The 24,922-nt window shown below is 37.3% G+C and overlaps 1 protein-coding gene across 2 annotated transcripts in view; it reads right to left on the minus strand.

Annotated features, from left to right (window-relative positions):
- Positions 1-7,724: 7,724 nt before the first annotated feature.
- DAPP1 (dual adaptor of phosphotyrosine and 3-phosphoinositides 1) overlaps positions 7,725-24,922 on the minus strand; it is a 79,345-nt gene continuing 62,147 nt past the window's right edge. For both annotated transcript variants that reach the window (XM_063458600.1, XM_063458601.1), the window contains exons 4-9: positions 17,356-17,486; positions 16,186-16,233; positions 15,610-15,672; positions 12,934-13,019; positions 12,268-12,355; positions 7,725-8,384 (exon numbers count right to left, since the gene is read on the minus strand). In XM_063458600.1, coding sequence (XP_063314670.1) covers positions 8,352-8,384; positions 12,268-12,355; positions 12,934-13,019; positions 15,610-15,672; positions 16,186-16,233; positions 17,356-17,486 — 449 coding nt within the window. In that variant the 3' untranslated portion in view covers positions 7,725-8,351. The remainder of the gene's footprint in view (positions 8,385-12,267; positions 12,356-12,933; positions 13,020-15,609; positions 15,673-16,185; positions 16,234-17,355; positions 17,487-24,922) is intronic.

A 24,922-nucleotide genomic window follows, 5' to 3' on the forward strand; every position in this document is an offset into this window, starting at 1 on the left:
ACGAATTCCTAAATTCTTTCCAGTACATATGGGCATTGGAAAACATAGATTTATGTTTTAAAAAAAGCAAGATATTTTACTTTCTTTAGTGACCATTCTTACTTACCACTGGTAAATGTTTAATACTGTAACAAAATGAATGGTGAGTATTGAATTAGTACATTATATACAAGAACCCCTCAAAAAGTTGCAATGTTGACGTGTATGGTACCCATTCCTAACTTGTTTTCAGTTTATATAATTTTAAATGATTAAAGATGCAATCTGTATAATTTAAGCCTGTAAAATTGTTCGTGTTGATTATGATTCTAAATCATTTACAGATCTGAACTTAATGAAGTGGTCCATTGACTATAAACAACAAGTTTAAGGGGCATGCAAAACACACAGTAGGTGCATAGAATGTAAGGAGATGTAATGTGCTTACTAGTAGAAGATCCATGGTTCCAGAGAGCAGCTGACGGAATTCAGATCAGGTGCAAATATTGCTATTAAAGTGGAACCTGAGGCTTTAAACAACTTTATTGATAACTTCATTCATACATCAAAGAGAGGATGTGAAGAATGTATTCCAAACCACACTAGTTTTTATCTGTGGACGTTAAAGGGAAACTGTCGATTTCCAGAATTAATATTGTGATCTAGAAATATAAAATTGAGTGTAGACTTATACACCTCCTCATCTTCCAAACAGAGAGCTCCATTTTCATTGTTATAAGCTCTGTCCTTTACATCTAACAGTTAGCATTATATGAAAAACAAATTTACACAAGTTATTAGGTGACTTAATTTGTTTATTCAGTAGTGTTATTTCCAGAAAAAAATAGTTCTACTTTAAAAAGCTTGAAAAAAAGTCAGTTTTGTACTCAAAACATTTGTTTGCTGTTTGCTAAGCCATATACCTTAAGAATATACAGGGTCTATATTATATTTTTTTTTATTATTTTAGTTTTTTTTTTTTTTCTTTCTCCAAAATATTTTCACATTATGTATTTGACATTTGTTTGCACACTTCTGCAGTTTGATTTCATGCTTTTTTATGTTAAACAAAAATATGCTCTGCAAAAAGTAACCTTATAAATTCCAATCTCTTTGAATAATTGTTTAGAATAGTGAAAGTGTTAAACATTTAGGACATTGCTTAATTGCACTTTACCAGACCCAGAAGACTTAACCTATTTTTATATTGTCATTCTGGCTTGTGAATTGTTGGACATAAAGAAAAGCAATTTCTTCAACTATGCTAATAACTTCTTTCCTTTATCCTTATATTAAGGACTGCTTTAGTTTTTGTAAAATGTCTTATTTTTTTTGTATTTCGTTTGAAATGTAACACTTGAAAATTCCATAATGCTTACAGAGGGTTGCCTGTGACATGTTGTGGTATGTTTGTGCGGAAGCCTTTCATTTGCACATTTGGTGATTACTAATTTTCTCCATGCAAAGTTTGTGCTTTTCTAAATGCACAGAATTTGAGACACCATGAATGGGACTTATGGAAATAAAGGAGGCTTTAGTGTTAAGGAACACATCAAGCACCATAACCACTACATCTCCCGCAAGAAGCTCTTAAGTTCTGCACTCCAGACTCTACTGGTCTTAACTTGGTGCAGGAATTTTCCAGGGGCACTGGAGGAGGCACCCTGCCCCAGATATATTGTCAAACCATTTACAAACAGTTGGACTACTTGTTCTGGGCTGGTGCCATGGCATTTCTGGAACCATAACCTGTAATGGTTATGGTGCTTGGTGTGTTCCTTTAACATTTGTCTAAAAATATAACTTAATTGAAAGGCCATTATGAGCTAAATGGTATAACACTCCTGTTCTGCCAACATCCATAATTTATTTATTTTTCGAAGTTCAGCAAACTGGTATAGGGACATTTGTAATAATACCGCCTTCTCCAGTTTACAGACTCAACCCCGATACTCAAATTATTCATGGCTTAACAATCTTTTAGAAAGTAACCTGATTACACCTCCTTAACTTTCAAGCTGACATATTGGGTTACTTCCTGGTTTAGTTCGCTCAGTTGAGCTAAACTCAAGAGGCAGTTAATTGCCCAGAGCACCTGCCTTGTAAAGACTTCTAATTGAGCTGCATTGGGAAGTCTGTGATTTGACAACAACAGAAAGTCTGGTCGGGGTTAGAAGAGGAGGGTTTGCAAAGGCAATAGAGAATATAATAGCAGGTTTTGCAAGCTGTTTTTATATACTCACAATGAAAAAATACATAATTAAATGCATTAAAGTTTTCATTTGGGGTATATCTACTAAACAGTTATGTATTTTGTATTTGAGCAATGAGTGTCCCTTTAACTGTAGAACCAACCATTACTACTTAAGTTATGAATATGCCTCAAGGTTATACAAACTTGTTATTGTATAACAATACTAAGTGTACCTAAGCTTATTTTATAAAGTTTGCTCAAACATCATTACTATGCAGTCATCTAAGCAATTTCGTGGCATAAATAACTTTTACACTCCCTATCCATCCCATTAATGGAAAAAATACAACGTTAATTTGTTAAAGCTATGGAAATGAATGCTCTACTTTCTGGTAATTTTGTTTGTTAAAATCTCCCATAGACCCTTATAAGTCCACTGTTTTCTTGACGTTTATTCAATATACAATTTAAATATTTATAATTGTGCTTACATTGACACTACAATGTAGTAAATCCAAGAGGCTTTTAATCCAATTGTTAAAATTATGTGGAACTGGTTTGTAGAACATACAGTATTATATACATGTTTAGCACATGCATAGGTTACTTTCTTTCTAAAACAAAATTGCCACCTATGTGACATTAGCATGCAACATATGGTATATTTTTACAATGAAATGGCAAAGGCAGCAGACCCGATATTTAATATCTATTTTTAGTTCTTACGTCATAAACATGGTCTAGTTGGAAATTAAATAATTAATAAAACATAAGTGTGAAATACATTTCCGGGTGTGGAGCAGTCTCTATGAAAACCAAAGGAAAACACCTGCTCATCCAGTTTTAGAACATAGAATGCCTTGTTATAATTTGCTTTGTATGTTCCTTTGCAAGAAAATAGTCCTTCAAAAAAGTTTTTTTTATTTTTTTACATCCGATAGAACCCCAAAGTAAAGGTTCTTTCAAGTTTGCAATATGAAGAACTAGACTTACTTTTTTTGTTTTTCCTAAAGGAGCAGGGCAGCTCACATTCATCCACATAAACATACTAGTATGTTAGGCTGAAATATTTAATTCCTGTGATTTAAATTCTTAATCTTCATTTGTGTCTACATCTCTATGCTGTATGTTTGTGTATAAAATTAAATATGTCAATGAAAGCCATGTGATAGTTATATATGTATAAAAGCAAATAAAGGAATTTTGTTTCTACTTTTGAAAGAAACCGAACATCAAATTTGGTATTTTTTTGATTCATGTACTAAATACCAGTAATACAGCAAAATAAAATTTACTTACCATGTGACGTTTTCATTTTTAGCATTCATTGTTTTATTGTAAGTTATCCTTAGAATGTTATTCAAATGCATATGACTTTGAGTTGCAATGTAATTGTTATCTCATATGTTGTACTGCTCTGTAACACAATTATGTATGAGTGGTATTGTTAGAAATTTCCACTTCTCTATGGTTTAGTTCTAATGCTAACTTACCCATTGAAGCTACTTATGGTGGTGGACAGGGGACATTGTGGGCACTCTTACTGGTCTGCAACTTTGCAGCCCCATACTTGGCAAACTGTGCTGCACTGTGTGTTCGGAATCCTTTCTATCATGACCAGTATTAAGGTTTTCAACCTTTTCAGCTACAGTAGCTTTTTTTTTGTGTGTAATCGGGCCAGACGAGTTTTGGATGCCCATGACCCTGATGCTGGTTCACCGGTTGTCCTTCCTTGCACCACTTATGGTAGGTACTAACCACTGCATGCCAGGAACACCCCACAAGACTTGCTGTTTTGGAGATGCTCTGACCCAGCTATTTTGCCCATGTTAGTCATTCACATCTTTTCACTTGCCCATTTTTCCTGCTCCCAACACATGAAATTCAAGAATTGACAGGTGCCATTGTAATTATATAATCAATTTTATTCACTTCAACCTGTCAGTGGTTTTAATGTTGTGGTTGATCCGTGTATACTATATGGTTTAGTGAGAAACAATTACTTTGTTACGTTTGAAAAAAAAATATTCTTTATTGTGTAAATGTAAACGGATTTCTGTTTTTAGTGTAAAATTAAAATGCTGTGCTACTGCTATGGTTTTAATAATGGTGAAATTCTGCTTACATCAGCATGTCTCATTTGGCAGAGGCACCAGCTAGAGTAGAAGCCGTCCACTTCTGATAATGTTTCGTCCCCCGTACCCTCCTCCCATTCCAGCACGGAGACACATAAAATGTAAGATTGAAAACCAATCAAAAAGGGCTTAATCAAATCCTGTATGTACATAGTATTTGCTTGAAGCGTAGAGTTTACAGTGTGATAAGAAACACACATAAAACTGCATTTTCACATGTAGATATCAGTGCAGGTATACCTAAAAATAAATGCATGTTTTAGGTATGTGTTAATTTGTCACATATTTGGGTGTATTCACTAAACACAGAATTTCGTCCAGAATAACAAAATCAAGTGAATATGACTGAATTCCAATCACTGCAACAATCATAATTGCAAAAGCCAATTCCAGTCAGAGTTTGGTCAACCTGACTGAATTTGCACCCCCTGATGTCTGGTTAAATATCAGTTATTTTTCACACCTGAAACCCTGTGCAAAGTCTAGATTCCAGAATATTCCCAAAGCACCAATTGTAAACAAAATCAGGACTGAAGACATAATCATCTGCAAATTGCTTTTTTCATTATAGTACTATTTGCCCACTAACAGTGCTAAAAGCCAGTGGGCAAATAGTTAAAAAAAAAAATCCCCACAGGATTATTACAAAGTTTAGTGTCCGCGGCTACATTCCAGGGCCCCCATCCACTGCCTCTGACAAAAGATTGGGATAGACTTTGGGATGCCCCTTCCCGGTTATTAGTAGCCTATACCAGCCGCCTATGAGTGGAAGCTGGGGGACTGTTCAGTATCTTCCCCTGTTAATTTTTTAGAGGCCCCACTTTTTGGGACAAGGGGCATACAAATGTTACAGCCTATTTCTACAATAGTTTACATAACTTTTCTTCAAATCAATCTACACTCAGAACTATTCTGTCAAAGCAAAAAAAAATGATTTTTGAAAACTTTGCAAATTTATTAAACTGAAAAAAAAATGACATTTTACATTGACAATAATATTCAGACCCTTTGCTATGATATTTGAAATTTAGCTCAGATGCATCCTATCTGTGAGATGTTTCTTACACCTGGAATGAAGTCTGTCTGCAAACTTCAGTTGACTGGAAATGGAAAGACACACGCCTGTCTATGTAAGGTCTCACAGCTGTAAATCATAGCTGCAAAACTCAAGTCATTAGGTCAATGGAACTACCTGCCAAGTTCAGAGACAGTATTATGTTGAGACACAGATCAAGGGAATGCAACAAAAACATTTCATCTGCATTTACATTTTAGAGGCCCCACCACTGAAAGTGCACATAATTCTTAAAGGGACACTATAGGCACCCAGACCACAATCTCATTGAACTGGTCTGGGTGCAATGTCCCTGTCCTCTTCACACTGCAGTATTAAGTATTACAGTTTACAGATAAACTGCAATAATTACATTGCAGGAATTAGTCAGCCACTAGAGGCACTTCCTGCTTGTAAGGTTGGTCACCTGACGTTGGACATCCTCACATTCTGCCTGAGGACATTGCTGCAATGCTTTTCTAGGGGGAGGGCCTAATGTGCTTGTGCAATTGCGTAAGCACAGTAAGCGTTAACTGGGCCGCGGCACCTGGGGGCTGTGCAGCACACTAATTCTTCCCTCCTACAGAGAGGGAGTCCTACGGCCGGTTTCAGGAACATCACGGCTGCATGAAGGTGCCACAGGGTTGCCGGTCTGGTAGCACACTGAGGGAGGGGGCCGGCCGGCCGCATCTCATATTGTGTATGGTGGTGCCGCACTCACTGGTGCTGACAGACGTACAGCTGTCAGACAGCACAGGAAGACTGAGGGAGGGGGCAGTCCTGACTATCATGCACCCTCGTGGTTCCCACAATTCCCAGCACAGCCACATCATAGAGTAGTTATTGTATTATGATGTGTCAATGCTGGGAGTTGTGAGAACCGCGAGGGAGCATGGTATAGAGAGAGAGAACAATACATTGCTGTCATTGGTTATCCCAGAGCCCCAGACCAGATTTTCAGACAAGGTCAGTCTAAGGGGGTGAAAAGGAGAAATAGACACAGGGGGAGAGGGAGAAAGAGAGACATGAGGAGAAAAGGTACAGAGGGGGAGAAGGAGAAAGAGACACAGGGGGAGAGGTAGAAAGAGACACACAGAGGGGCTGGGGAAGAAAGATGCACACAGAGACTAGAGGGAGACAGAGAGACACACAGAAGGTTTGTTGGGGGGGACACAGAGAAGGGAAGAGACAAAGGGGCTGGGAAGAAAGACATACAAAGGGCTAGAGAAGGGTCAAAAGATACACACAGGTGCTGGGATGAAGTAAAATATACCCAAGGGGGTTTGAAAGAGACACAAAGGAGAAAAATGGAGACAAGATACACAAAATGAGGTTAAAAAAAAAAAAATCAAAGAAGGGAATAATAAACACAAAAAAAGCAAGAAATTCAAAAGGGGATTAAGAGAAGCATAAGAGAAAATGCATTTTTTGTGTGTTTGGGGGGATGCATTTTCGCTGTGTTCTCCAAGAAAGTACCCTTGGATAAATAGATATATTTCTGATAAATGTTTACGCAATAATGTAATGCTAACATCACAGAAAAATAGGCTAAAAGGAATCGCTATATCAAAAAGGATGTAAATATTTCCGTTGGCAAATATGTGGGATGTGTCTGGCCCTACCAATAATGTAGCCTCAAAATCAGTCTGTGCTAAATGAACCACCTTTCTTTAATTTCAGTTGCAGTACTAAATATTAAATGTATATTATGTCCCCACACTAAAAAAACCAAACCTGCTTATTCTGTCTGTTAATTCTAATAGCCTTATGCGCATTTCATTAATTGTCCTTTAGTAAGGCTAGTGAAGTCTGTGAAATATGTCTGTTATCTTGTAAATACTTTGGTTGATCTTAATGTTTTTTCCCCATTATCAATTTTAATATGGGAAAGTAACAAAAGTAATGGTTTTATTTTCAAATTTTGCTTACATTTATTATTGTTAGCACAAACCTCAGGAAAATCCAGTAATCTTCTGTTCTTGGATTTTAGTTGATAATCCTGAACAATTAGTTAAAAACCTACAGCTAATTCAAATTAACACCAAAACTGAGGCTGAAAACAAAATAGATTCTCATTGAACTATAATGCCCTAGAATGGGAAATTCACCATTTAACAAATCACCATCTACGCCAGGGGTAGGCAACCTTCGGCACGCCAGATGTTGTGGACTACATTCCCCATAAATTTTATTACACCCATAATGCTGGCAAAGCATCATGGGAGGTGTAGTCCAAAACATCTGGAGTGCTGACGGTTGCCTACACCATGTCATTGTCACAACCAATAATAACCACTTTGCATTTAATTTGAAATGTTTGCCTTGCTCATATTTTACTGAATTAATGTGAGGCAACCAAAAATCAACAAAAAAGGTGATATTTAATAATCAAGAAAGCGTGTCCAGAAAAAAAACAAAACACAAGAAGAACAAAAAGAAAGTTACACAGTTATTCACCAAAGTATGAGCTACCGGGAATTCAGAATAAATCTTACATTTTAGACCAAAATAGCTAAACTAAAACCAGAGCTGACAGAAAACTTAAAATTCACTTTGAATTCTCAACATTTGGTAAATAATCTAGAGCACGTTCAACTTAATAAATAAATGCATTTTAAAGCGGTTTAAACATGTCACTATATTTAAAAGCTTGAGTTTAATGGAATGTAACCGCTACAAATTATGTTAAAAACCAAAATGGTGTAAACCATTTGAAAATTAGCGCATCTCATTCATCATGTAGGAGTGAGGATTCTTCTTTTTATAAACACAACATTTCTTTTAGCTGTCTTTAGGTTTGATTTAAAACTGTTCTTGTGTTATAAGCCATATGTCGGTATTATAATATTGCAAAATGATGAAAAATGCCTAATGTAATGTCAGTGTGTCCTAGCATGCATGGTTGTCCAAGTACTCTTCTTTCAAAGTTCTATGACAAATATGAACTATTTTCTGCATGTCTGTGATCCAATGTTGTCTCCACTTGTCTTCATCTTCGTGTTGACAGTCTCCTTATTTGAGACTGAAAGAGAATTAAAAAAAAAAATGAATATAAACAAAATATACACAAACAACACAAACAACAAGAACAGATTTAGTTAGTGAGCAATGTGGTGTTTTGGAGAATTCCTCTTTTGCTACTATAAACTTTACAATTTGTTTTTTCATTCACTACAATTTGGGGTTTAGTAAATAAACTCATTTTGTGTTGTTTTTTTTTTTTTAGTTTTTCCAGAGGAGCAGCCTCGTAAAAGGTCAGGAGACTGAAATGTGGCTCTGTACTTTAGTGTTGAGGCACTAAATTGATGTTCTCTAGATTGCTGCCCTGTGTAAGAAAGGATAGTGGAGTTCTCCCTTTAAATGTAAACATTCCTACATCTTTTTTATTTCATTGGCTGTTTTTAAACTGTTTGGCGTTACTCCTTGAGTCACCAAGGCACTCTTGGCACAATAACTAATACATCTGGCTAAAAAAACAACACTCTTTGCCACAAATTTGACCAGACTGGCTTTGTCTTTTCCATCATTACCTCAAAGTGATTTTTAAATTTTAGGCCAAAGTAGCTGAACTGGAATCATAGCTGACTTTTTTTTTTTTCAGTTCACCAATTTTGGCCTTAAATGTGAAATTCACTTTGAATTTACTTTTTAATTTTAACTTTAGTAAATAACACTGTTTGCCTTGTTCTTAGTTTCTAGCAGATGTGCTATAGTTATAACTGTCTGCACGAAAGGGTTTGTATATTACCATCTGTAAGTTGTTACGTACTGCATTTTATTCATTTAATTAATCGGGGTAGTAAGGTCTCTATTATTATAATTATATATAAATACAGCCATAGCTACAGATATTTAGATTCTATCCTCTTCCTCTACATGAAGTGCATCCCTACAGGCATGCACATATCATGTTGTTGCGGGTAACACTGGGAATGTAACCACAAACATCTGAAGATAGAAGATTCACTCGTATATGTGAATTAATATCTTTAGAGGATTGTTTTAAATTTGTATTTGTACGTCATCAATGCATGATCAATCACAGACGACCTTGTTCTCGCTCACATACCATTTAAACCAGAGAATATAGAAACATAGAATGTAACAGCAGATAAGAACCATTCGGCCCATCTACTCTGCCCAATTTTCTAAATACTTTCATTAGTCTCTGGCCTTATCTTACAGTTAGGATAGCCTTATGCCTATCCCACGCATGCTTAAACTCCTTTACTGTGTTAACCTCTACCACTTCAGCTGGAAGGCTATTCCATGCATCCACTACCCTCTCAGTAAAGTAATACTTCCTGATATTATTTCTAAACCTTTGCCCCTCTAATTTAAGACTATGTCAGCTTGTTGTGGTAGTGTTTCTTCTTTTAAATATAGTCTCCTCCTTTACTGTGTTGGTTCCCTTTATGTATTTAAATGTTTCTATCCCCCCTGTCTCGTCTTTCCTCCAAACTATACATGTTAAGATCCTTTAACCTTTCCTGGTAAGTTTTATCCTGCAATCCATGAACCAGTTTAGTAGCCCTTCTCTGAACTCTCTCTAAAGTATCAATATCCTTCTGAAGATACGGTCTCCAGTACTGCGTACAATACTCCATGTGAGGTCTCACCAGTGTTCTGTACAATGGCATGAGCACTTTCCCCTTTCTAGTGCTAATACCTCTCCCTATACAACCAAGTATTCTGCTAGCATGTCCTGCTGCTCTATTACATTGTCTGCCTAGCTTTAAGTCACCAGAAATAATCACCCCTAAATCCCTTTTCTCGGATGTTGAGGTTAGGACTCTATAAAATATTCTGTACTCTTCCCTTTGGTTTTTACGTGGAAGATGCATTATCTTGCACTTATCCACATTAAATGTCATTTGCCACAACTCTGACCATTTTTCTAGTTCACCTAAATCATTTGGCATTTGCCATCTTAGTATCATCAGCAAAAATACATATCTTACCATCAAGACTTTCTGCAATATCACTAATAAAAATATTAAAGAGAATGGGTCCAAGAACAAATCCCTGAGGTACCCCACTGGTGACAAGCCCATGATTCGAATATACTCCATTGACTACAACCCTCTCACTCAACCACTGCCTTACCCATTCAACAATATTGGAATCCAAATTTAAAGATTGCAGTTTATTGATAAGCCTTCTATGAGCAACAGTATCAAAACTGAAATCTAGGTAAGCAATGTCTAATGTACCACCCTGATCTATTATTTTAGTTACCCAATCAAACAAAATCAATAAGATTAGTTTGGCATGATCTCCCTGAAGTAAACCCATGTTGTCAACAATCCTATCCTTTAACATGGTTTCCATTACTTTCCCCACTACTGAAGTAAGACTTACTGGCCTATAGTTGTCAGACTCCTCCCTACTACCTTTCTTGTGAATGGGCACAACATTTGCTAACTTCCAATCTCCTGGGACTACTCCTGTTATCAATGATTGGTTAAATAAATCTGTTAATGGTTTTGCTGGTACACCACTAAGCTCTTTTAATAACTTTGGGTGTATTCCATCAGGTCCCATTGACTTATTTGTCTTTACTTTTGACAGTTGAAATAGAACCTTTTTCCTCTGTAAACTCACATGTAACAAATGACTAGTTTTTCCTTATTCCTAACTGAGGCCCCTTTCCTTCATTTTCATCTGTAAATACTGAATAAAAATATTCATTAAGGCAGTCTGCTAGACCTTTATCCTCTCCTTATACCTTCTTTCTTTTGTTTTTAATCTAACTAATCCTTGTTTTACTTTCCTTTTCTCATTTATGTATCTAAAAATGTTTTGTCACCCATATTTTACTGACTGTGCTATTTTCTCTTCTGTGTGTGATTTGGAAGCTCCTTTAACTTGCTTAGCCTCTTTCTGCCTAATATTATAGATCTGTCTATCTTCCTCACTCTGGGTTTTTTTTTTATAATTACTAAATGCTAACTTTTAGTTTTTATTATTTTGGCCACATCTGCAGAGTACCACAGTGGTTTCTTGAATTTTTTGCTTTTACGGACAAGCCTAATGCATTGTTCTGTTGCCTTCAGCAGTGCAACTTTTACATAATCCCATTTCTCTTGGACTCCATTTAAATTGCTCCAGTCTGATAATGACTCCTTTACATATATTCTAATTTTAGAAAAGTCTGTTTTTCTAAGCTCTAAAACTTTTTTCTTTGTGTGGTGTGACTCAGTCACTGTTCTTGTATTAAACCACACTGACTGATGATCACTGGATCCTAAACTTTCACCTACAGTAATATCTGATACCAAATCTCCATTTGTTAACATTAAATTTAGTATGGCCTCTTTACGAGTTGGCTCCTCAACGACTTGTTTTAGAGACAATCCCAGAAGGGAGTTTAGAATATGTGTGCTCCTGGTACAAGTAGCTATTTTTGTTTTCCAATTCACATCAGGAAGATTAAAGTCACCCATGATGATAACTTCCCTCTTCATTGTCATTTTAGCTATTTCCTCAACTAGTAGATTATCTAACTCTTCTATTTGTCCTGGTGGCCTATAAATCACACCTACATAAGTTACTGTGTGATTACCAAATTCTAACGTAACCCAAACGGACTCTATGTTCGCCTTACTAACTTTTATTAGGCTAGATTTTATGCTATCATTAACATACAGGACCACCCCTCCCCCTTTCTTGCCTTCCATGTCTTTTCTATATAAAGAGTACAATAGAATAGACAACGAGGATTGCACATACATGTAAGAGTAGATAGTAGATGGGACTAATATTAATTTCCTCACCTAAAACACAAAGACCCTAGCGAGATATCTGTAGAGTGATTGGGATCCCAACGTAGCAATTTTCCTAGTTTATTGTAACTGTAAGCTGCAAGGTTAATTTCACTGTAGTAGCATCTATGAAGCACTTACCATTTTCCATCTTAAAATCTTAATCCACTCATCAGCCTCTGCCCCTGTTTTTGCGCAGAAATAATACGTTCTTAGCGGGAACACCAAACTGCGAATAAACAAAATAAAAATATTCTCAATGCAAACTTATTTTTTTTAACTCTACATCAATCTGACTTCTCGCACATTTTTGGCTGCAAAACATTCTGATTACACCATCCAGTACATTCCTATTTTCAGGGAATGTTACCCTTACTGAGGCTTCTGAATTTATTTGACTTTGTAAATGTTTCTGGTGGTTTTCATTTGAGTGAGTCCTTCAAACGTAAATATTTCTAAATTATTTTACAAAATTGATTACATTTTAGTATAAATAATGGACACCTTAAATCTTTGAGAAACAAGTAAGACCAAAAAAGAGGAAATACTATGAAATATATCAAATTACAACAATTCTCAGTTTAAGGCAAAATATGTCAGAGGAATTAAAACATTTTTCATTTTCTGAAGATTGTTTCTGAAGATTTTCAGTGACTTACATGAAATGAAATTGTATCAAGTTAAGTTGCCTCATTTTATTATATAGACAATACATTTTAGTTACTGTCTATTTAAACTATGGGTTTGTAGTCAGGTTTTAAAAAGCACTACAGAGTCAGAACCAAAATGATGTTACCATACACTTACCAGAAACAATTGACTTTCTCCTGTGAATAGTCAAACTGTACAGCACTGCACTCTGAAAGGTCTAATGTCCGTATTGGCTCCGGGGACTGCAAGGGTGAAGAGATTAGAGATTAGCGGTAACCAAGGCAGAGGAAATCCATTATTTTACCTTTATCTTGGTGAGCACTAATTTGGTCAAAATGACGGGCAAAGGAAAAATAGCTAAATTGGATTTTTGCCTCAAATGTACAGTTTATCAATGTGATGGTATTATAATCTAGGTTAGGACTTGACATACATATCTAATATGATATATATATATATATATATATATATATATATATATATATATATAATCTTTAATTTAATATTATTTTTCATAGGAAACTATACATAACTTTTAAATGCATCTATGAGGCTTAAAGGGGAACTATTGCTTTTCTTAAGTTCTTAATATAATGTTTATTTATCCTTATATTGTACCAGTATGTTTTTGTAAGATGTGAAAAATTCAATGAAATGTAGAAATCCACATCTCTTTATCCAGTAACAGGATGCCTCCATGTGAGCTCTCTGTCAGTCATTATTATAAAGTCTGTACTTTGCCCCTGCCAGTCAGCATAGAGAAATCATAGATAAGAGGAGAAATAAAACAATGTTTCTATTTCTCCTTTTCATTTGCAAAGTTTGCCTTGTCTGAACTGGATTATGATGTTATTTGCTAAATTGTTAATATAATTTGAAATAAAACAAACATTGCATGTAATGAAAAAGGGTTAACACAAGTTAAAGTAATTTCAATGTTAGGTTCAAAGCTAAAAAAAAAAAAAAAAAAAATTAATACACCCTGAACATGTATTATAAGATTTTAAAAATAAAGCAGCCAGCTCTGGAAAAAGCCAAGCCTAAAAATTGTAACCATGAAAGTATTGTAAAAGCTGGGAGGCATCATGTTAAATAATAATTGATTATATTCTTTCAGACAATTCAGCACAAAAAAAGTATTGTTCAGTCATTTATTTGATTAAGTAAAATAAAACAGAACTATTTCCGATAGTCCAATAAAGATTTCATACAAAAATATCTGTCAGGGTCAAGCCACCGGTTTGATCTTGGTAAAGTCCTAGGATTGGATGAAACACATTGACTTTTGCTTTTAGGCATTTAGCCTCGTTAATACCATCTTCTGACAGATATTTTTGTATGAAATCTTTATTGGACTATTGTGGCTACAGCTGCAGAATCCAATAGTCTCCATTTCACATGAACAGCTAGCTTCATCTACAAGTTAAAGGGACACTATAATCACCTGAACAACTTTAGCTTAATGAAGCAGTTTTGGTGTATAGAACATGCCCCTGCAGCCTCACTGCTCATTCCTCTGCCATTTAGGAGTTAAATCCCTTTGTTTATGAACCCTAGTCACACCTCCCTGCATGTGACTTGCACAGCCTTTCGTAAACACTTCCTGTAAAGAGAGCCCTATTTAGGCTTTCTTTATTGCAAGTTCTGTTTAATTAAGGTTTTCTTATGCCCTGCTATGTTAATAGCTTGCTAGACCCTGCAAGAGCCTCCTGTATGTGATTAAAAGTTCAATTTAGAGATTGAGATACAATTTAAGGTAAATTACATCTGTTTGAAAGTGAAACCAGTTTTTTTTTTCATGCAGGCTCTGTCAATCATAGCCAGGGGAGGTGTGGCTAGGGCTGCATAAACAGAAACAAAGTAATTTAACTCCTAAATGACAGTGAATTGAGCAGTGAAATTGCAGGGGAATGATCTATAAACTAAAACTGCTTTATTTAGCTAAAGTAATTTAGGTGACTATAGTGTTCCTTTAAGCCTTTAGGTTTTGTCCGTTATTGGGGTTTTTCTGATGGCACACACATGGAATACTATGATTATGTATGATTCTCAATACAGAGGGTCTTCAGATCAAATGCATTGGGCATAACAAAATAGATTGAGAAAAGAATAATAGACATAATTTATCTATGGTGCTCTCAGGTTGGAGAGAAAGTTTCAGTGCTTCTTAAATCATTTGATTCTCTAGATCAGAACAAGACTGTAAACAGGAACTTCTGATTAATGTATTTAGGGACTTTCTAGATGGACAGGATAGATGGAACTTTTAAAAACTGTCATAAGGCATCAGTTTGCAGTTCTTCAAACTAGACAATAAGATTTGATACATCTGATTTTGTAAAGATGTGGGGACAAATAGGCATACTAAGCCTTTTTACTAGCAGAATATACATCAGATCGTATGATCATTCCAAAACAGAAATACTTCTATACCCTCAAGAAGATAATCTTCCTATTCGTGGTTACACTGCCTGATGCTCTTTGCGAAGCATATCATTTTCAAATGTGGCTATTTTGACCTTAAATTTGAAACTTTGAGAAAATACAGAGCAATGTGTGGAAAAATACCTGCAGTTCATTATTATTTATAAAGTGACAACATACACTTATAGGAAGAGAATGCTTAGAGGGTGAAGCAGGCCCTTTTCAAATGAGCTTACAATGTATGAAGATTTGAGGTAGGTAGATATTAGCTGTTGGGTGTCTTACTCATAGATATTTATTGGTGAGGTGGTCTGACTAAGATTTAAACCTGGTCAGACCAGTTCTAAGGCAATGATGTTACCACAGCTCTAACAAGCTTTATATGGTTGAGCCACAAACACAACTTACCAGCTGGTCTTTGAAATATTTAAGTTCGTTCCGACTCAGAATAAACCATCTAGTTTTCCAGTTCTGAAATAAATAAAGTGGCGATTATTGTATTTTCCAAATGCTGCCCTACCTGTAGTAACTGTAGTGATAGTGAGTGACCCTGTTGACTCAGATGTCTTAATGTGATTACCATGCACTGACACTAGAGGGCAGACACACTGTAAATACAGAGCTAGCTGTTGTAAAGTCACAGAAAACAACATCCAAAATATGGTATGTGCCAGGCCACATTGCTTGGGAGGTCACACTAGTTTACAACATTGCAGCACAATTCAGAGAACAACATTTTGATTAATATTTCCCATTGTGACATCTAACAGTAACTAATGCTCATTCAGCCCTCCCATAAATTGCACCATACTTTTTATTTATGTGACCATACTTTTAGGCCTGTTGTTCATTTTTTTTTCTCCTGTCTATCTGCAGAACAATTACTGGGAAAAGAAAAGAACCTAATTTAAATGTTTTTACTCTTTTTACACTTATCCATATATATATATATATATATATATATATATATATATATTTAATTACCTTTACTCGTCCACCTTGTTTTGTGAGATATCCTTCTTTTGTACCAAGCTGAAACAAACAAAAATAAAAGCTAGGTATATTTGATAATAAAACACATTTCCAACTAAATATTATACATATTTTATTCGATTGTTCCTTCATCACATCTGTTGATACTTTGTCTCATTAAGTAAATACTGCAGAATCCTGTTCAGTTAAAAAAAACTCAACAGGGCCTTAATTTACTATCTGACATATCTGCCTACATATGCCAGTGAGTCAGTTAAAGTTAGAAGGCAGACCCAATATATGTCCTATTTACTAATGTCTATCCATGGGTACCCTCTGACCATAATTGAGCAGTACTGGTTATTTTTTTTTTTTGGCTGTAAGTGTTGGGGCTTCTACCTATCTCTTACATTAAAGGGACGAGAGTGCCATTCAAGGCACATTAAAGGACCACTATAGGCACCAAGACCACTTCAGCTCAATAAAGTGGTCTGGGTGCCAGGTCCATCTAGGGTTAACCCTGCAGCTGTAAACATAGCAGTTTCAGAGAAACTGCTATGTTTACACTAGGGTTATTCCAGCCTCTAGTGGCTGTCTTATTATACAGTCGCTAGAGGCGCTTCTGCGCTTCTCACTGTGAAAATCACAGTGAGAAGACGATGACGTCTATAGGATGCATTGAGAAATGCTTTCCTATGGACTGATTGAATGCGCGCGCGGATCTTGCCGCACATACGCATTCGGCGCTGACGTCGGAAGAGGGAAGAGAGCTGGCGCTGGAGAAAGGTAAGAGTTTAACCCCTTCAGCCCGGCGAGAATGGGACCCTGAAGGTGGGAGGGACCTAAAGACTCTATAGTGCCAGGAAAACAAGTTTGTTTTCTTGGCACTATAGTGGTCCTTTAACTATAAGAACTTAAGAACAAAGAGTTTCTCTAACGTCTAACACAGACAACAGGGGATCAGGAATTTACAAATGGATATGGGTAAAAATAACCAAAGGGGGAAAAGTAATTGTATTCATTAAATTATATTAGTAAGAAGGTTCCAGAGAGCCACCTATCTAAGAGGTTCAAGTATGTATACTCTTCTATTGACAACAATTAAATCAATAGGGTAAAGCTAAATTATAGTTTTAAATAAATGTAAAAGACTATGAGACTGACACTGGATAATCAACTTACTGAGGGTGCCAAAGGCACAAGATCTGATTCAGAACGCCCCGTCTGCATAGCTGTATGGACACGCACAGACTCATATATCGAAGGCTCTTCTACTTCCCGAGGGTAAGGGTATTTTAGTAAAATCAAGGTTCCTGTAGTGGAAGATAAGACACAGTGAGAATAAAACTAAAATTTATTTGAACAGACCAGGATATGTTGCACAATTCCTGTACTATACGCAGATGCCTGTTTCATCAGTTTTGATGTTGGCACCTACACAGATATGTCAGACTGATTTACATTGTCATGTTCTACTTAAATTTAAACTGCAGCCGTGACTACAATTTAATTATTGCAGTGAGATAATTTTCCCTGCTAGTCCATTCTATCTCATCCAAGTAGGTAAAGTGCAAGAGTTCCTTTGGGTTCAGCAGTAAGACATGGATCATGGTATATGATTTCTGGAAAAACTGCTGATTCATCCACCTAGTTTATCGAATGACTAGATCATTTAAGTGCTGAATGATGTTACATCGTTTCAATCCCATGAATCAGAGTGGTATAATATTTCCAGCACTATAACCTTTTGGTCAGAGCATAGCTAGTTTTAAATTAAAAGCAGGGCTGAAATATGAAATAATGCATACTATCAACATGACAGAGATATAATGAAGTTCAGTAGGTAAAAGGTTCTATGAAAAGTTCTATGAATTATGGAAGATAGATTGCCAGCTCTTCAGTTTACAACTTCTCATACTTGTTCATGATTACCTAACAGTGTTAATTTGTTTTTGAATACTATGAACTATATTGACATTCCCTAAAAATTAATAATAATAATGTTTCAGGAAGATAGAAGTTAAGTACATTAAGTGCATTGATTTAAAAAAAATATTTTCACAGAAGCAAGTGAACGTTTTAAACATAATGATTTAAAACCCATAAGGACGGAGGCAAATGTACAAGTTCTGAATTAAATCTTAACCTAGAATTTGAATTATATGTTTGTTCAACACCAAATTACCTCTTTCTTAGACATGTTGTAGCTACCGTATTTTTCGCTCCATAAGACGCACTTTTTTTCCCCTCAAAAGTGAGGGGAAATGTCCGTGCGTCTTATGGAGCGAATATGAAGCTTTACTTACCTGTCTTGCAGCGTTGGCCGGCAGCACGGTGCGCCCTGTGCTGCCGGCCAACGCTGCAGGACAGGTAAGTAATTATGGGACAAGGGGAGGGGGACAGTATGGGAGAGAAGAATATGGGGAGGGGGATGAAGTCTATGGGGGGGTGGGGGGGGTGGATGAAGTCTATGGGGGGGTGGGGGGGTGGATGAAGTCTATGGGGGGGTGGGGTGGTGGATGAAGTCTATGGGGGGGTGGGGTGGTGGATGAAGTCTATGGGGGGGTGGGGTGGTGGATGAAGTCTATGGGGGGGTGGGGGGTGGATGAAGTCTATGGGGAGGGGGGGATGAAGTCTATGGGGAGGGGGGAGATGAAGTCTATGGGGAGGGGGGAGATGAAGTCTATGGGGAGGGGGGAGATGAAGTCTATGGGGAGGGGGGAGATGAAGTCTATGGGGAGGGGGGAGATGAAGTCTATGGGGAGGGGGGAGATGAAGTCTATGGGGAGGGGGGAGATGAAGTCTATGGGGAGGGGGTGGATGAAGTCTATGGGGAGGGGGTGGATGAAGTCTATGGGGAGGGGGTGGATGAAGTCTATGGGAGGGGGGAGATGAAGTCTATGGGGAGGGGGGAGATGAAGTCTATGGGGAGGGGGGAGATGAAGTCTAATGGGAGGGGGTGGATGAAGTCTATGGGGAGGGGGTGGATGAAGTCTATGGGGAGGGGGTGGATGAAGTCTATGGGGAGGGGGTGGATGAAGTCTATGGGGAGGGGGTGGATGAAGTCTATGGGGAGGGGGTGGATGAAGTCTATGGGGAGGGGGTGGATGAAGTCTATGGGGAGGGGGTGGATGAAGTCTATGGGGAGGGGGTGGATGAAGTCTATGGGGAGGGGGTGGATGAAGTCTATGGGGAGGGGGTGGATGAAGTCTATGGGGAGGGGGTGGATGAAGTCTATGGGGAGGGGGTGGATGAAGTCTATGGGGAGGGGGTGGATGAAGTCTATGGGGAGGGGGTGGATGAAGTCTATGGGGAGGGGGTGGATGAAGACTATGGGGAGGGGGTGGGTGAAGACTATGGGGAGGGGGTGGGTGAAGACTATGGGGAGGGGTGGTTGAAGTCTATGGGGAGGGGGTGGGCGAAGTCTATGGGGAAGGGGTGGGTGAAGACCATGGGGAGGGGGTGAGTGAAGACTATGGGAGAGAGGAGAAGACTATGGGAGGGGGGGACACTATGGGACAGGGGAGAAAAAAAAATATTCTGTACAAACTGTCCCATAGTAAGAAACACTATGGGACAGTTTGTTCAGAATATTTTTTTTCTGGGGTTCTTCCTCTAAAAACTAGGTGCGTCTTATGGGGAGGTGCGTCTTATGGAGCGAAAAATACGGTAGTTAATTGATTTAGTAAAGTCAACGGGAGTTCCCATAAGGAAGATACAGATTAGGCTCAAAGGCTCAATTAATAGGTATTTCCCGAGCTGTAGCTCATTATTTAAGAAAGCCAGTTGAAATATCTCCTAGCCACAAATTTATAGGAACACTACAAGCACCATAACAACTGCAGTGCTTTTTAGTGTAATGGTACCATTAGTGCACTGGTGCTCCCCACTCCCCAAGGCAGTACGGGGGGCTGCTTAGAGTCGTTCACTGCCTCCTCTAAGCAGGAAGTGAGAGTCTTCCATTAGCCCCACTTGCTTATTGGCTATGAGCATCAGCTGATGGCTCTTAGCAAATAAGCTTAGCCCTGCCAGCTGAGCTTAGCTTAGAGCTTCCAGCTGTTAAAGAGACATGGAGCAGTGCCCAACATACCACAGATAAGAAGTCAGTTCATTAGAAAACAGTTTGACTATTTACACTGGGCGGAAAAGCGGGGTCAGGGCACTAATGCATACCTCCCAAGTGTCTGTATTTTGGGCCCAAATTCCTCTGCCCTTCTCTTCTATGCGAATGTCCCCTTTTTCTAGGAACTCCATTTAGGTTTTGTTTTTTAGTGCATAAAAGAGCCGTACAGCAAAAATGTTCAAAGTAATGTTTCTTTAAACTACAATAAAGGCATTTAGTAATTAGCCTGTGTAAATAAGATACATTTTTCTTGTTCTAAATACATAAAATGTTATTAGTAAGTCACCTAAAATTTCCCAGAATAGCTTCACCCCTGAACACACCGGCCCTCAAGCCCCTAAAATTAAAAAGTCCCCCTTTGTCCATTTGAAATTTTGGGAGGTATGCTAATGGTACCATAACTAGTACAGCATGCTGTAGTAGTTATGGTAATTGGATTGTACTTTAATGCAGCTCAAACTCGGCTCAGTCGACTTGCAGAATGTTCTACTTCTTTGCCTTGAAAAAATCCTGGGTTGCTTTCGCTGTATCTTTTGGTTCATTGTCCATCTGTAAAGTGAAGGGCTGTCCAATCAACTTTGCTTAATTTGGCTGAATCTGAGCAGATACTAGATCCCTATACACTTCAGAATTCATCTGGCAGTTTCCGTCTTTTGTCACATTATCAATAAACACTAGTGACCCAGTGCCAATGGAAGCCATGCGTGCCCATGCCATCACACTGGCTCCACCATGTTTTACAGATGATGCGGTATGCTTTGGATCATGAACATTTCCAAACCTTCTCCAGATTTTTTTCTTCCCATAATTCTGGTAAGGTTGATCTTTGTCTCATCAGTCCAAAGATTGCTGTTCCAGAACTATGCTTGCTTTTTAGATAATTTTTGGCAAAGTCTAATCTGGCCTCTTGAGGCTTAAGATTGGTTTGCACCTTGTGGTGTACCCTTTGTATTTGTGAAGTCTTCTCTTTATGGTAGAATTGAGTAATGATATGCCTACCTCCTGAAGAGTGTTCTTCACTTGGTTGGATATTGTGAAGGAGTTTCTTTTTTTCGATAGAAAGGATCCCATTATAATAATCCACCACTGTTGTGTTCCGTGGATGTCCACACATTTTTTTTGTTGCAGAGAGCACATTAGTAGGTCAAACCATTTAAGGAGAGTCCAAAACTCTCTCAGTGTCCACTGCAGGACAAAGCTGAAAGGAGCTAAAATAAGGGCCCCTTCAACCTCTAAGCTAGAAGTTAGACCATTCTTTCTATGAACTTGCTTTCAAATGGTTTGAAAAAAAAGCTGAGGGAATCCCAAGCACTTGCAGCTACATGACTGTTTCATCACCCCCACTCTGTATAACAGAGGAGGAAGCTATACATTCTCTTCTGATTATAGACATATTTATATGGCATCCCCAAACCATGGTTGCACACTGAATGAGAAGAACAAGATTGGTGGAGTCGCATTCTAGTCAAGAATGGACTCATTGCTGTTGCTGTTTGACTGTTGTTCATTATCAGCTGCTGAAACTTGAATGTATCTTTTTTTCCCATTCATAAACTATATCATGCAATTAAAATGTTTAGAGTGCCCTTTAAAGTAAAATTAATTTTGTTTTTAATAACTACCTACTTTGATTTAGTGTGGGATTTCTATTCCACAATGGATTTTGTTTTAAGACTACTGTGATGTTATAGGACAGGTCATTTAGTAACCACTAAGACAGGATCGGTAGGTCAGAAAGATTATTTAGGTCCATCTATTTACATTCACACATGGCGTCCAGAGTTGATATGTCAACTACATGGAAGTGGTGTCACTATGCTAGTCTATCATCACATTGCAGCTCTATACACTATTAAAACTGTGCTTACTTTTAGAACAGGCTCACTGATATTTAAAAATGATGTTCCAATTAAAAAAAAAAGTAAAACATTTCTTTTAGACCATCTTATATTTATACATGCCCATTAACAGAATGGTAGGCAAGGCTGAAAGAGATAAACATTATCCGTGTTTAAAAAACAAAAACTGTAAATTGACCATTTCAAGCTAGCATCCAAGAGAAATTTAATTTGCATAAATCAGATAGATCTTTATTACCATTTGCCTTCTTTGCCCAAGGACCTTTGGGTTAAACGTCTTACTCGGCTAATCCCACTCACTATGTAGCATGATAATGTAAGTACAAACATATAATGAAAGCTTCACAAGTCACAACATTAAAAGGCATAGAACAAACTCAGTAAAAAAAAAATGGTTTCATTCTGCACAAACAAAAGGTTAATATTGTCTTTTTGACCTCTTCACTTTCAAACCTAGATCAAAGTAATACAATAATTTAGTCCATAGATTCTACTAAACTCTTTGTCCCAGTGTAGTGTAACAGCAGAAAAACAAAAAGTCTGTGCCAAGACTCTATACAGTGTGCAACTCTTCAGTGCGTCTGTCCATTTCATCTCACGCTATACAGCAGCTTTTATAGGTAAATATTTATGGCTGTATTCTAGCAAGGACAAGAGATGATGTTGAAGAGCCCTGCTCATATTACAGGATTTCTTGGCAGGCTTCAGTATCAGCCCAGTATGGTCGATGCCTGGTGATAATTTAGTAACTGTATCTTCCTGTATGTAGGTCTTATGCCCACGTGGAAATATTTTTACATTCTGGTGGCACTTTTAGGAAGCCACACTAACCCAAAAAAAGACAACACTTAACTTCCTGAAAAAATAAAATACATATTTGTTTCAGGTTCACAGTCTAAACAAGGCCAGCAATATTATATCGAAAACATTTTTTCACCCCAACGTTTCTGAAAAGGGTTTGTAAATAAATAAAACATAATGTGCCAACGTATGTAATGTATTTTTAATGTATACCTGAACAATGCTCTCTTTGTTAGGCTTATTCTTCCCTCTTATGTCTTATTCATAATCGGTGTGAGTCACACTGCCCTCAGCAGCCACTCTTGGTTGCTGCTGTCAGTAATTGTGTCTCTCTTACATTATTGTTAGACTTTATAGTGTCTTTCTCTCCCTAACTCATTAACTAGCATTTGAAGACCTGGAGGGGGAAGAATAAATGGTACAGCTACTATTCACGGAATGACTCACATCAGACTCAGGCATGCAGGGAAAGGTTTGTATAGGTGCCTTCCCAAGATTGATAAATCACTGCACATTATCAAGTCATACTGCTCAATAGAGTTTTTGAGCAGTACATTGCAGTACAGGGTTTGGAAAAAAAACTATTTCAGAGTTAAAATAAGACAGATAACGTAATATACAATATACACGTTAACTGTTTCAATAAAAGTACTTACCTTTTATCCATTTGTCAACTTGGTTGCAGATTTTCAAAAGAAAGAAGACTTCTGATATCTTCCAAGGGACCTAGATCCTCAAACCCACATCTGATTGATGTATCTGCTTCTAAAGTTTAGAGCCAACTCAGAAAGGCTCTAAATATTAACCTAGTGATCTTGCTTAATACAAGGATATCATCCACTGTGTGCGCAATCACCATATTCCTTTTTTCCAATTTCTGTATGTAAGTGTTATTCAGTGACTATACACTTTGGTGATTTCCTGTATGCTGCACTGGTTTTACATATGATATTTTAATAGTTTTAGCGCCATCTTTTATCTCTGTTTTTTACTTTTATAAATTATACTGAGTACCCAACCCTGGCTTTTCAAACAGACAACAGGTGATAAAGTGTGTGGGGGGGGAGGGTTAGAAGAGGGTTTGCAAAGGCAGCAGACAAGAGAATTGCAGTTTTTGCAAGCTGTTTTTAGATATAACACCAATGAAAAAATGCATAATTAATTACATATGAGTTTTAATTAGGGGTATATCTACTAAGCAGTGATTTTTACTTATTTTGTTTTTGGCCAGTGGAGTTTCCCTTAAAGGGTTAAAAATATGTTTTGTATATGTACCATATTTTATGTTTTTTTCTGAAAGAATTGCATTTATGCGGAATTTAATGCTGGTATCCACTCTGGATATTGTTCTTGCATATAAAAATAATAATGGAAACAAGTTTGGGCAAGTTCCTCGCCCCCTCTTGTATCTATCAGCTTCATATTGTCTGTCATATACACTGTATAACTGTAAAGCTTTACGGAATATTTCAGTCCTATATAAATTAGAATACCATGCATTAATGGGGACAATCTGATGAACAGAAAGATGAATCAGAATTTTCTATTTGGTGTCCATCACTAGAAGAGGTTAACGTGCAGACAGCTTTATAAACCAACTTTAAACTTTAGGAATCAGCTTCAAATTTGACCCTGATTAAGCATGGCATAAAATTAGCAGTGGCTGACAGCTGTTTTGTGACCTGTGTGCAATGGGTTTATGGTGTGCGTCCAGTTCCCAACAGACAGGTGTTCACATCTCACAAAAACACTATCCTGGCTGTCAGTTTCAAAAGCACAGAGGCTGAATGGGTAGAGCTCAGCCGCCCACTCAGTGCTGGCGTTCAGCCACTTATAAATGTTGCTTGAGCTGAAGCACTAATCACTAAGAACACAGATGTAGCTTTATAATACACACTGATTACCTCCAAAATACTGACTGTGGTTATTCACCAAACTGGGGCCTGTTGAGGATTTACCAGGGAGT

Source organism: Pelobates fuscus, chromosome 6 (genome assembly GCF_036172605.1).
Source record: "Pelobates fuscus isolate aPelFus1 chromosome 6, aPelFus1.pri, whole genome shotgun sequence".
NCBI classification, from domain to species: Eukaryota; Metazoa; Chordata; class Amphibia; order Anura; family Pelobatidae; genus Pelobates; species Pelobates fuscus.